The sequence below is a fragment of the Scyliorhinus torazame genome, chromosome 19 (genome assembly GCF_047496885.1).
Source record: "Scyliorhinus torazame isolate Kashiwa2021f chromosome 19, sScyTor2.1, whole genome shotgun sequence".
NCBI lineage: Eukaryota > Metazoa > Chordata > Chondrichthyes > Carcharhiniformes > Scyliorhinidae > Scyliorhinus > Scyliorhinus torazame.
Window position 1 is genome coordinate 73,882,771 of NC_092725.1, and position 13,558 is coordinate 73,896,328.

A 13,558-nucleotide genomic window follows, 5' to 3' on the forward strand; every position below is an offset into this window, starting at 1 on the left:
GTCATCCTGAAAATGCCCCTCTTAGCCCAGTTCTCTGACTTCTATTCATTAGCCAATCCTCTATCTATGCTAATATACTACCCCAACACCATGGGATCTCACCTAATTAAGTAGCCTTTTGTGCAATACCTTATCAAACACTTTTTTGAAATCCAAGTATATCAAATCTATTGATTCCCCTTTATCTATCCTGCTCGTTACCACCTCAAAGAATTCTAATACATTTTTCAGGTCTGATTTCCCCTTCATGAAGCCATACTGACTCTGCTTGATTATATTATGTATGTCTAAATGCTCTGCTATTACATCCTTTATAAATGGACTCTAACATTTTCCCAATTACAAATGTTAAGCTAACTGGCCTATGGTTACCTCTTTTTGCTCCCTCCCTTTTCTGAATTGGCAGTTTTCCAATACTCTGGGACTTTTCCCGAATTTAAGGATTTTTGAAAGATCACTACCAATCACTACCATCCACTATCTCTGTAGCTACTTCCATTAATAGCCTACGATGCAACCCATCATGTCCAGGGGACATATCGATCTTTGGCCCCATTAGTTTTCCTAGTGCTTTTTCTCTAGTGATAGTTACTGTATTTATTTCCTCCCCCTTTTGCCTCTTGATTACTTCGTATTTTTGGAATTCTATTGCTGTCTTCTACCATGAAGACTGACGCAAATAATTTATTTAACTTCTCTGCCATTTCCTGGTTCCCAATTATTATTTCTGCAGTCTCATTCTCTAAGGAGCCTATGTTCACTTATGCCTCTCTCTTACTTTTTATATATTTAAAGAAGTTCTCACTGTCTGTTTTTATATTATTTGATAGTTTACCCCCAGTTTATCTTCTCCCACATTTATTTTTTTTTGGTCATGTTTTGTTGGTTTTTAAAACTTTCCCAATCCTCTGATTTACCACTCATCTTTGCCACATTGTATGTTTTTTTTCTTTCAGTTTAACTGTATGCTTCACTTCTTTGGTTAACTATGGTTGATTCATCCCCTTCCTAGAATCCTTTTTTCTCACTGACACATATCCTTTGGTATTCTTACCAAACAACGAATTAAATGATTTCAATTTTGAAAAATTTAGCATCCACAGCCTTTGGGTTTTAAATATCCACTAATTTTGTGTGAAAAAATGCTTCTTGATTTCACTCCAAAGTGGCGTGGCTCAAACTGTACTATTTTGTTCCACAGCGTTTCTGTACCAAATCTTTTGAGTATTTTGGCTAGGTCATCTTCTAAAACTTCAAGGTTATGCAACTTGCCTTCATCATTAAACCCTTTAAACTGATATTGTTCTGGTGAATATGAAAAGTTTGTACCCTTACCAAGGCTTATCCTCCCTGAGGTTCAGTGCTTAAAACTGAACATAGTACTCCAGGTGGAAACTGACCATGGCTCTGCACACCTGTCTCAAACTCCTAGGCATGCAGACAAGAAGAAGTAAAATATGCCTTGATCAGCTCTAACCACTCTTGAACTTGAATGTTTCTTTGTCTTTTTCTACTTTATTAATATGGATAGTTAACATTGTTCCTCCAAAGTTTGACAGATAAATAGTTTGATATATGGTCTATCTTTGAAGCTCCAAATACACTTCAAGACTCTTCTGCCTCGCCACATCCGTATTACATTGGAATTAGGATTCCTCAGCCTCCCACATTCCAAATACCTTAAAACTGTTGAACCCGCTACCTTTTTAATGTTTCCATATTCCTGCAATTTTCAGGCATTCAAAACTGGTATCACCTTATTACTACTTTATGCAACATTTAGCCCCTTTCCCCCAACCTTGCCTGTGCAAAACATAATGGCTCTTCACCTCACTTTCTCGCAGTTCTTAAATTCAAAGCCACAGCAACAAGAGAAGCTGCACGTGGCCTGTGGGAGTTGCCAGTGGTCCTCAGACTTCACTACATACTGCCTCAGACACGCGTGCTTTAAATCCAGGCCTGTTAACAGTGCAGAAAGGGAAAGGGCAAAGCAAAGAAAAAATAGACTGAAACAAATTGATGAGATGAGAAATGGCAATCATCAAAAGTTTAACTCTCGAAAAGTTTAATATTTGCAAACAAAATAGGAATCACAAAATCACACTAGTGCCTAATCATTGGATGGGGGGGGAAAAACATGTATTTTTAGATGTCCCATTTATTAAACGCTAACAAGTTGGAGACCTCTGTACAAAAGAGAGGGAGGGAGCCTTTGTAACATTAACTTTGTAACAAACTTCTTGCTAGCCTGACAATGGGGTTGTGTGTCCATTTTTTAAAGTGGCCTTCACAGGAGGTGAGGTAACATTAATTGGTAGACTGCATGGTGACGGTGAACTAATAAGATCATTGCTCATATTTTCATTCTGCATTGCAGTCTGAACGACAATCACTTCAGCTGCCACACCAACAACAACTCGCAATTGATACTTTTAGGTGCAGAGAAACAGCCCAAGATTGTTGATCCAAGTACGTGGAGAAATTGGACAATAAGGGGTGTTGTAGGCCTGGAGGATGTTCAAGAGGATCAGAAGGGGCAAGGCCATGGAGGAATTTACGCCTAAGGATTAGAATTTTAAATATGAGTCTGGGTCTGAGATCTGGTTGCCAACATAGGCGAGTGAGAGCAGGGGTACGATTGCACTGCCACTTCAAGGCAACTGCAACTACAGCTCATTAACAATTCTACATCACCAACGCCTGCACCTGTTCCCCCCACCTGCACCCCTCACCACCAACATCACGTAGGATCCGCTTTGTCACTCTTCCCGAGAGTGGAAGGCAAACCAGCACTGACAAAAATCTATCACAGCAAAGTGGCTCCGAATGAAGCATCAATGAGTCAGGGCCTGCCGTTGGGATGAGCACACATCAATGAATCCAAAAATCTCAATATTGAATATACTCAACAAAAGGACATCTGCAGCCTTATGTGGTAGGGAATTCCAAAGATTCTCAACCCGACGAATGAAGAAATTTCTCCGCATCGCAGTCCTAAATTGGCAACGTCTTATTGTAAGACCATGACCCCTAGTTCTAGACTGCCCAGCCAAGAGAAACAGCCTCCTAAAAATCCATCCTGTCAACCCCCTGAAGAATTTTACATTTAAGGTAGTTTGCTGCTCATTCTACTAAACTCTAGGCAGAGTTGACCAATCCCTTCTCACGGATCAACTCCCTCATGCCAGGCAAGAAATCAATCTGGCAGAACTTTGTTGCACTTCCTTTAACATTGTTCTTTAGATAACAAGACCAAAACCATAGTAATCCATGTGTGCTCTCAACAAGGCAATTATAGAGAGATTCTACACAATACAGCAAGATTACCAGGTTATTCAGGGTTTGCAGATTAGAGAAGAGCATCTCACTTACCCGGTTATCGTATACCTTCTTTAGTGCTTCATATCTTATGGACCCCTGGAAGATTACTCCCTGAAATGTATTGTTTTTATCACTGGCAACTAGCTCAACGCAGACCATTTCTCCCTCCCCTGCCGACATGTCACTGAATACCTGCACAAAACAGAAGAGGTTACATAGCAACAATAATATTGACAGAATAACTGGTCCAGACGCAAATGGCAACATCACAGATTCTACAACTAGAATAACCAACACCTTGATATTACCAATTAGACAATATTGTCTCATGAATGAAAGAAAGTCACCATAGCCCCAGAGTACCACAGGTTGCTTTCCCCTTTGACTGGTAGTGATTTAACCGGAGAGTCGCCATACCTCAGGCAAGGGGTAAGGTTGAGAAAGCTGGGCCTTCATGGATAACCTTAGCTTGTACATAAGAATCAGGAGCAAATTTACTCAATGTCCCGGCATCCACTACACTCTGGATTAGGGCGGGAATGGAACCCATGCCTTTGGCGATGATCCGCATCACGAACCAGCCGTCCAGCCAACTGAGATAATGGGCCAGATTCTTCCACCCCACCCGCCACAAGATTGCCATGGGCGATCCATTGACCTCAGCGGGAATTTCCTGTTGCCGGGTGGGTTGGGTCAGAGAATCCCGCCCATTGTCTAATATCGTTATCCACATACTGCAAAGATCTTAAAAGTTATCTTTCGTTAGTTTCATTTTTTTTGTCTAGCATTGAACAATGCACATTAATCCCTCGAGTTGAAAGCAAACTTCTTAGCCATACCTATCATAGCACAACTCCAAGTAGGATCAAGAAACGGGTGCAACCAAAGTAGACAACTGTAACAAATGGGAGTCACAAAACTAGCCTGGATAATTATCTGAGAGAGAAAATGGATCTAAATCGCTCCTTACGGCTTACTTTGAATTAGCCAAGCCTAACGTTAGGAAAATATGTCATTCTATCAAGTCAGCTGAGATCACCTCCCTCCACTAAAACTGTATGCCTCGGTCAGCTCCTACTCTGAAATAGTCAACAAGTGATCATTAATTTTACAATTTGGTGCAATCTTAGATGTTCCATTTAAGAGTTGAGACAGACCACAATCTTCTTTCGAGAAAAGCCAGGTGAGGAATTACTCATTCGAAGATTCTTCCCTGAACTAATAAAAAAACATATCTGAAGACTGAAAAGGACTCTTGTATTAACATACAGTCCTGCTGTACTATTGAGGGCCAAGGGCAGTGGACTGTGCCAATAATTAGCTGAGCTACCCAGCATGCAACACCGCTGAGGAAAGGGTACTGGAATTGGAAATCAACAAAGACTTGATTCAGGAAATGTTACACCCTGCTGGACGAATACAAAAAACAGAATCAAGGAAATTGCTCTCAAAATAAATCTCTCTGAGAAAATACAGATATATTTAGCTTGGCTATCATGCAACGGGAAAGGCACAGATCACAACTGATCTTTAATTGAAATCAAAGAGGAAAAAAACGGAATTATTTCTTCTTGAGGCAAAAGACTGCTGACCCCTTTGTCATATGCGGACACACACATAATGATATGCAGCCAAGTAGCTAATGGACACAGAGAACAGGACATGACCAATAAGCAGGCAGGACACTCAGGGGTGGGATCTGACTATAAAAGACACGAGGCACTCACACTCTGCCTCTTTCCACTGATGAACATCTAGAGAGTCAGTCAAGGGTGTTGTTACAATCTCACCCCCCCCACCACATGGCTAACTAGTCTGGTTCAGTCAGACAGAGTAACCACACTTAAGTTAGCAGAGAGTTGAACTCAGAGAACTGTGCTATTAGTTCAATGAACTGTGCTATTAGTCAATAAACCTGATTGAACTAAATTCAAGGTCTGGAGTATCTTTTTGATCAATGTTGCATCCAGTTGCAGCCAGTGTTATACCAGTGTACCTAACACGACACCCTTAACCCAGCAAGCTGTTCACCTAGGGATCTTTGCACTAACAACGAACTGTGAACTGACCTTAGCATGTATCCATCATTAACTGCACAATTCCACTGTAAAGTTCTTAAACTTTTGTTCCTAGTCACGGTGTCCATTCCTCGAGTCCTGTTGCTTCCCACTCTCTGTACCAATGATTCTCAGTGAGTCATTTTATGAATCTGGTGCTTTATATCTCCCTGGTCTCCTCAACTTACATCTGTTTCCCTGTCGATTTTCATTTCGTAGACTGCTTAGGACTTTTAGTTAGCATTGACCACATTAATTAATTAGAAGTCACCATAAATAATATATTGTATCTATATAGTGGCTTTAAGATCATAAAAAATTCCAAGGCTCTTCACATTATAAAACAGAAAGTTGACGCCTAGCCACATCTGGAGATATTAGAGAGAGGACCAAAGGTTTTGTCAAAGAGGTAGATTTTAAACAGGATTTTAGGAGAAGGAATGAATAGCGGAGACGTTTATGGAGGAGATTCCAGAGTATAGGACATTGGCAGTTGACAGCACGGCCAGCAACAGTGCAGTAGTTAAAATCGGAATGCACAATAGGCCAGAATTGAAGGAGAGCAGATATTTCGGAGGATTGCGGGAAGGGGAAGCAAATATCTCGGAGGATTGCGGGAAGAAGAAGCAGATATCTCGGAGGGTTGCGGGAAGGAGGAGCAGATATCTCGGAGGGTTGTGGGAAGGAGCAGCAGATATCTCGGAGGGTTGTGGGAAGGAGGAGCAGATATCTTGGGAGGGTTGCGGGAAGGAGCAGCAGATATCTCGGAGGGTTGTGGGAAGGAGGAGCAGATATCTCGGGAGGGTTGTGGGAAGGAGGAGCAGATATCTCGGGAGGGTTGTGGGAAGGAGGAGCAGATATCTCGGAGGGCTGCGGGAAGGAGAAGCAGATATCTCGGAGGGTTGCGGGAAGCAGAAGCAGATATCTCGGAGGGTTGTGGGAAGGAGGAGCAGATATCTCGGGAGGGTTGCGGAAAGGAGCAGCAGATATCTCGGAGGGTTGTGGGAAGGAGGAGCAGATATCTCGGGAGGGTTGTGGGAAGGAGGAGCAGATATCTCGGGAGGGTTGTGGGAAGGAGGAGCAGATATCTCGGAGGGCTGCGGGAAGGAGAAGCAGATATCTCGGAGGGTTGCGGGAAGCAGAAGCAGATATCTCGGAGGGTTGCGGGAAGGAGGAGCAGATATCTCGGGAGGGTTGCGGGAAGGAGGAGCAGATATCTCGGAGGGTTGCGGGAAGGAGGAGCAGATATCTCGGAAGATTACGGGAAGGAGAAGCAGATATCTCGGAGGGTTGCGGGAAGGAGCAGCAGATATCTCGGAGGGCTGCGAAGGAGCAGCAGATATCGCGGAGGGTTGCGGGAAGGAGGAGCAGATATCTCGGAGGGTTGCGGGAAGGAGGAGCAGATATCTCGGAGGATTGCGGGAAGGAGGAGCAGATATCTCGGAGGGTTGCGGGAAGGAGGAGCAGATATTTCGGAGGATTGCGGGAAGGAGGAGCAGATATCTCGGAGGGCTGCGGGAAGGAGGACAGATATCTCGGAGGATTGCGGGAAGGAGAAGCAGATATCTCGGAGGGTTGCGGGAAGGAGAAGCAGATATCTCGGAGGGCTGCGGGAATGGAGGAGAGCAGATATCTCGGAGGGCTGCGGGAATGGAGGAGAGCAGATATCTCGGAGGGTTGCGGGAAGGAGGTGCAGATATCTCAGAAGATTGCGGGAAGGAGGTGCAGATATCTCGGAAGATTGCGGGAAGGAGGTGCAGATATCTCGGAGGATTGCGGGAAGGAGGAGCAGATATCTCGGAGGATTGCGGGAAGGAGGAGCAGATATCTCGGAGGATTGCGGGAAGGAGAAGCAGATATCTCGGAGGGTTGCGGGAAGGAGAAGCAGATATCTCAGAGGGCTGCGGGAATGGAGGAGAGCAGATATCTCGGAAGGTTGCGGGAAGGAGGTGCAGATATCTCGGAGGATTGTGGGGATGGAGGGGACCAGATATCTCGGAAGGATGGGGTATGGTGGAGAGCAGATATCTCGGTCGGTTGCGGGATTGGAGGAGAGCAGACATCTTGGAAGGTTGGTTGGATTAGTTACAGCAGCAGCTGAAAGCACTGAGGAGCATTCAAATAGCTGAGAGTGTTATAGATAATAGCTACAGAGATGTGGTCACACCCAAGGTACAGGAAGGTGGATGGGTGACCACCAGATGGGGTAGGCAGACAGTGCAGGGGTCCCCTATGGCTGTCCCTCTATCTAACAAGTATGCTGATGAGGGGGAAGTCCATCAGGAGGCAGTAGCAGCAGTGGCCATAGCAAAGGCACCACGACTAATCCTGCTGCACAGACGGGGGATACAAATCGTAGCAAAGCAATAGTGGTAGAGTATTTAATAGTCAGTGGCACAGATAGACGTTTCTGTGGCTGCAAAAGTGATTCCTGGATGGTAGTTTGCCTCCCTGGTGCCAGGATCTTCTGAGCGAGTACAAAGCATTCTAAAACGGGAGGGAAATCAGACAGAAGTCATTGTCCACTGGCACGAACAACATAGGAAGAGTTGTGAGGCTAGTGACAGGGATCTAGTGCAGCTGAACAAGTGGCTAAAGAACTGGTGCAGGAGGGAATGCTTCAGTTTTTTTGATCATTGGGATGTCTTCTAGGGAAGTTGGGGCCTGTACAAGAAGGACGGGTTACACCTGAACTGGTGAGGCACCAACATCCTGGCTGGGAGGTTTGCTAGTATGGTTCAGGTGGGTTTAAACTAATGTAGCAGGGGGGTGGTAATCAGAACAGTAAGCCAGCAAGTGTAGCGACTGGGGATGAGCCTGGTACCAGAGTCAGGCTGGCTAAGACGAAGGGTAGGCTGGGGAAGGTCAAGCTCCGTGGTTCTGGAGACCTGGAGTGTATCTGCTTCAATGCATGGAGTATAACAGGTAAAACAGATGAACTTAGAAATTTGATTCATGCACAGAACTTGGATGTAGTAACGAGATGCGGTAACGGAGCCTTGGTTAAAAAAGGGATAGGACTGGCAGCTAAATGTTCCGGGATATAGGTGTTTTAGGTGAGACAGAGGGGAAGGTAAAAGAGGTGGGTGAATTGCATAACTGGTTAGAGAATATATTACAGCTGTATAGAGGGAGGACATCTTGGAAGAATCAAGTAACGAGGCACTGTGGGAAGAACTCAGAAACAGGAAGGGGGTAGTCACTATGATGGGGGTGTACTACAGGCCTCCTAACAGCCCAGGAGAAGTTGAAGAACAGATATGTAAGCAGATTCTGGATAGATGTAAAAATAATAGGGTTGTTGTAGTGGGAGATTTTAATTTCCCACATATTGGCTGAAAATCCCTTAGGGCTAGGGTCCGGATGGTGAGAAATTTGTTAAGTGTGTCCAAGAAGGTTTTTTGTCACAATATGTGGACAGTCCGACTAGAGAAGCGGCTATACTGGACCTAGTACTAGGAAACAAGCCCGGCGAGGTCATCAAAGTTGCAGTGGGGAAACATGTGGTGAACAGTAACCACAATGCTGTAGGCTTTCAGATATTCATGGAAAAGAACGAGTGTTGTCCGAGGGTTAAGGTGCTAAATTGGGGGAAGGCTAACTACAACCATATTAGGCAGGATTTTGAGGCTGTTGTTTGGGAGCAGCTGTTTGAGGGTAAATCCACATTTGGCATGTGGGAACCTTTTAAGGAGCAATTGATGGGAGTGCAGGACAGGCATGTGCCGGTGAAAAGGAAAGGCAGGATTCAAGAACCATGGATGACCAGGGAAATTGCGAGTCTAGTCAAAAAGAAAAAGGATACGTGAGGTCTAGGCAACTAAAAACAGATGAAGCACTTGAAGAATACAAGGAAAGTAGAAAAGAGCTCAAGCAGGGAGTTTGGAGGGCAAAAAGGGGTCATGAAATGTCCTTGGTAGACAGGATTAAGGAGAATCGCAAGGCATTTTATATGTATATTAGGAACAAGAGGGTAGCTAGAGAAAGAGTTAGTCCACTCAAGGAAAAAGGAGGCAAATTATGTGTAGAACCAAAAGAAGTAGGTGCGATCCTAAATGAGTATTTTGCATCGGATTTCACAAAGGAGAGGGGCACGTTGATTAGTGGTGTCTCAGAGGGATGTGTAAACACTTTAGAACTGGTTACTATTACAAGGGAGGAAGTATTAGGTGTGTTAAAAATCATTACGGTAGACAAATCCCCAGGGCCAGATGACATCTATCCCAGATTACTGAGGGAGACAAGAGATTAAATCGCTGAACCTCTTAACATAAATCTTTGTTTCCTCGTTGGCCACAGGTGAGGATCCAGAGGACTGGAGGATAGCCAATGTTGTCCCATTGTTTAAGAAGGGTAGCAAAGGTAATCCGGGTAATTATAGGACATTGAGCTTGACGTCAGTGATAGTGAAATCATTAGAAAAGGTTCTCAGAGATAGGATCTATGCACATTTGGAAGTGAATGGTCTTATTAGCGACAGACAACATGGTTTTGTATGAGCAAGGTTATGTCTTGCTAATTTAATTGAGTTTTTTGAGGAGGTGACAAAAATGATTGACAAGGGAAGGGCTGTGGATGGGTTGTCTACATGGACTTTAGTAAAGCATTTGACAAGGTCCTTCATGGCAGGCTGGTGCAAAAGATTAAATCACATGGGGTCAGGGGTGAACTAGCTGGATGGATCCAGAACTAGCTTGGCCATAGAAGACAGAGGGGTAGCAGTGGAAGGGTGTTTTTCCAAATGGAGGTCTGCAACTAGTGGTGTTCCACAGGGATCAGTTCTGGGACCTCTGCTGTTGGTATTATATATAAATGACTTGGAAGAAAATGTAGCTGGTCCGATTAGCAAGTTTGCGGATGATACTAAGATTGCAGGAGTTGCGGATAGTGAAGATGATTGTCAGAGAATACAACAGGATATAGATAGGCTGCAAAACTGGGCAGAGAAATGGCAGATGAAATTTAACCCGGACAAATGCGAGGTGATGCATTTTGGTAGATCCAATTCAGGTGGGAGCTATAAAATAAATGGCAGAACCATCAGGAGCATACACACACACACATATATACAGATCTGGGCGTGCAGGTCTACAGATCCTTAAAAGTGGCAGCACAGGTGGAAATGGTGGTAAAGAAAGCATATGGCATGCTTGCCTTCATAGGACGTGGTATCGAGTATAAACGCTCACAAAATATGTTACAGTTATATAGAACGTTGGTGAAGCCACATTTGGAATACTGTGTCCAATTCTGGTCACCACACTACCAGAAGGACGTGGAGGCTTTGGAGAGAGTACAGAAAGGTTTACCAGGATGTTGCCTGGTATGGAGGTTATTAGCCATGAGGAGAGATTGAATAAATTGGGATTGTTCTCCCTCATGACAGATGGAGACTGAGGGGCGACCTGATAGAAGTCTATAAAATTATGAGGTGTATAGATAGGGTGAACAGTTGGAGGTTTTTTCCCAGGGCGAAAATGACAATTACAAGTGGGCACAATTTCAAGTGAGGGGAGATAGATTACGTGGAGATGTGCGGGGCAAGGTTTTTTACACAAGAGCGTGGTGGTGGCCTGGAATGCACTGCCAACTGAGGTGGTTGAGGCAGATACGTTAGCAACGTTTAAGACTTACCTCGCTAGATACATGAACAGACGGGGTATAGAAGGATACAGGCGGTTGATCTAGATAGGGCACATGATCGGCGCAGGTTTGGAGGGCCGAAGGGCCTGTTCCTGTGCTGTACTGTTCTTTGTTAGTTAATTAGCTAAAGTCCGGTTACAAATGAAACAATTAGAGATGCCGTAAAAATAAAAAGCTTTTCAATTGGAAATTGAAAGGGGGGGGGGGGCAGTTAGGAGTTAGATAATAGTTAATCTGTTGCACTTGCCGCATATTCAATTATAGTTATTATTATTAATAAGCTTAATTATGTTTAAATGTACAACACTGGTGACTGGAATTATTGGGTAGCCAAGGGCTAAAGACTTTGGATATTTTTCGAAGAATCATTATGTTGCGACTCTGGGTCAAGGGGGGCTGGAATTGACTGCGCATTGTCCTAACAGATAGCAGATAAGCTTGCTTCATTGTATTGGTAAGCATTGTTTAGCTGATAATTGAATGTTATTGGGCGGGATTGTCAAGCGCACCCTCGCCGGCAGCGGGATCCTCCGTTCTGGCAGCCGGCCAATGGGATTTCCCATTGTGGCCACCCCCGCCGTTGGTAAACCCACAGGCCTGGGTGCACTGCCAGTGGAGCGGAGGATCCCGCTGACGGAGACTTCCGCTGATTGTCGATATTATGTTAAAGTTAATAATATAGTTTGTTTTAATATATCCTTATTTGTGCGTGGAACCACTCATGGAACGACGTAACCTTTCTTCACAGTCTTACAAATTGTATATAACATTGGGGTTTCTGAACGGTATCCCAGCAACAGGATGGTAATACATCACACGTCACAAAAAAAAAAAAACACATTGCTGCAGACGCAAAACAGGTTTTGAAGAACTCAGCATGTACCTGTAACCTGAAACATACAACCGGCTAAGTCCCTGAATTTATCTGAAACATACAACGGGCTAAGTCCCTGAATTTATCTGTTTGGATTACTGGCTCACTGGTAGAACTTGTACGATGGCCAGAGAGAAACAGGCCAATACAGGCGGTAGGCATGACAACGATGTCCCAAACTCCTCTCCAAATGTGAGGATTTCCTCTGGAGGCCATCCGTTGAATATTAGGAAAAACAATTACCTCTTCAAAACTGTCAATCATGAAGAAAATGTTTGGATAACTGATTTTGGATTCTTCTCCTTTACTATCCATTGGATGCTTGCTTGGAGAAGCAAATACTTGCTGTTCAAAAATAAAAGCAACAGGGAAAAATGATATTCATCTCAACAGAGAGAAAGTGCAGTTTCCCAATAGAACTCAAGTAGTACCACGGCCGTAAGCTCTAACGGAAAACACTAAACAATTTCTTTGCCATTCAGCGTAGTAATTGGGAGGTAATGAGCGATTGGCTGGGTCTAGTTTTGACAATACTCACCATTTGCAAACAGACCAAATCACAACAGGTTAGTGACCAGTTGCTTGTTATATAATTATTGGTTGCTTGCCCACGAAAGTTACAGAGACAGCTGATAGAATATACCCATTGAGGAGGTACAGCTTTGGTTTGCCAGCTGCCTGGATTTATTTATTGACCCGTTATGAAGGAGAGGGATAAGGAAAGTAACCGGATTTTAAGCCTGCTGGAAAAGGGGTGATTAAGCACTGAAACCAGGTCAGAATTGAGAGAAATATCTTAATTTGCTTCTATTCATGTATAATTTGGGTTAGCACTGCTGCCTCACAGCACCAGGGACGCAGGTTCAATTCCGGCCTCAGGTGACTGACTGTGTGGAGTTTGCACTTTCTCCCCGTGTCTGCGTGGGTTTCCGCCGGGTGCTCCGATATCCTCCCACAGTCCAAAGATGTGCAGGTTAGGTGGATTGGCCATGCTAAATTGCCCCTTCGTATCCAAAAGGTTAGGTGGGGTTACAGGATAGGGCGTGGGCCTAGGCAGGGTACTCTTTCCAAGGGTCGGTGCAGACTTGAATGGCCGAATGGCCTCCTTCCGCACTGTAGGGATTCTATGATTCAATTCTATTCTATGATTATATGGCCTGTCATCCAGTTTCAAGGATTGATTCCCTATGGACGGGGTTAATAGAAGTTCAGAGCTGACTGTCCCGTTCCCTGATTGTCCTGAATTCCAAACTTGTTCAGTTTAAATTAAAACTGACTGTGGTACAAAATTATCCAAAGTTGTGTGCCTGATTGAGACAAACCTTTGTGGAAAATGTTCTAGACACTCCTACCTTGATGTAATTCCTTGTATGGCAATGCCAAAAATGTAATGCTATAATGAATTGAGATTATGAATATTTACTCATTCCATTTAGCAGATGATTTGTCTGTTAGATTGCGAATGTCGTATATTTACATACATGTCTCAGACTTTGCAATTGCAAGAAAAGCTAATCAGTCAGCATTCACCATCATTACCCTGTGAAATGGGCAGCAACTTCTGCTGGCAACATATTTGCTAATTGCAAAAATCAAGAAGTTACAGTCAGTCATTCCCTGCTCCTCCACCCAAGGTGTGATATTGAAGTCCTCACAAATGAAA

The 13,558-nt window shown here is 44.0% G+C and overlaps 1 protein-coding gene across 3 annotated transcripts in view; it reads right to left on the reverse strand.

The window, feature by feature from the left end:
- Positions 1 to 13,558, reverse strand: part of kiaa0930 — a 145,302-nt gene that overhangs the window by 24,486 nt on the left and 107,258 nt on the right. For all 3 annotated transcript variants that reach the window (XM_072484543.1, XM_072484541.1, XM_072484540.1), the window contains 2 exons: positions 12,139 to 12,240; positions 3,373 to 3,513 (listed from right to left, as the gene is read on the reverse strand). In XM_072484543.1, coding sequence (XP_072340644.1) covers positions 3,373 to 3,513; positions 12,139 to 12,240 — 243 coding nt within the window. The remainder of the gene's footprint in view (positions 1 to 3,372; positions 3,514 to 12,138; positions 12,241 to 13,558) is intronic.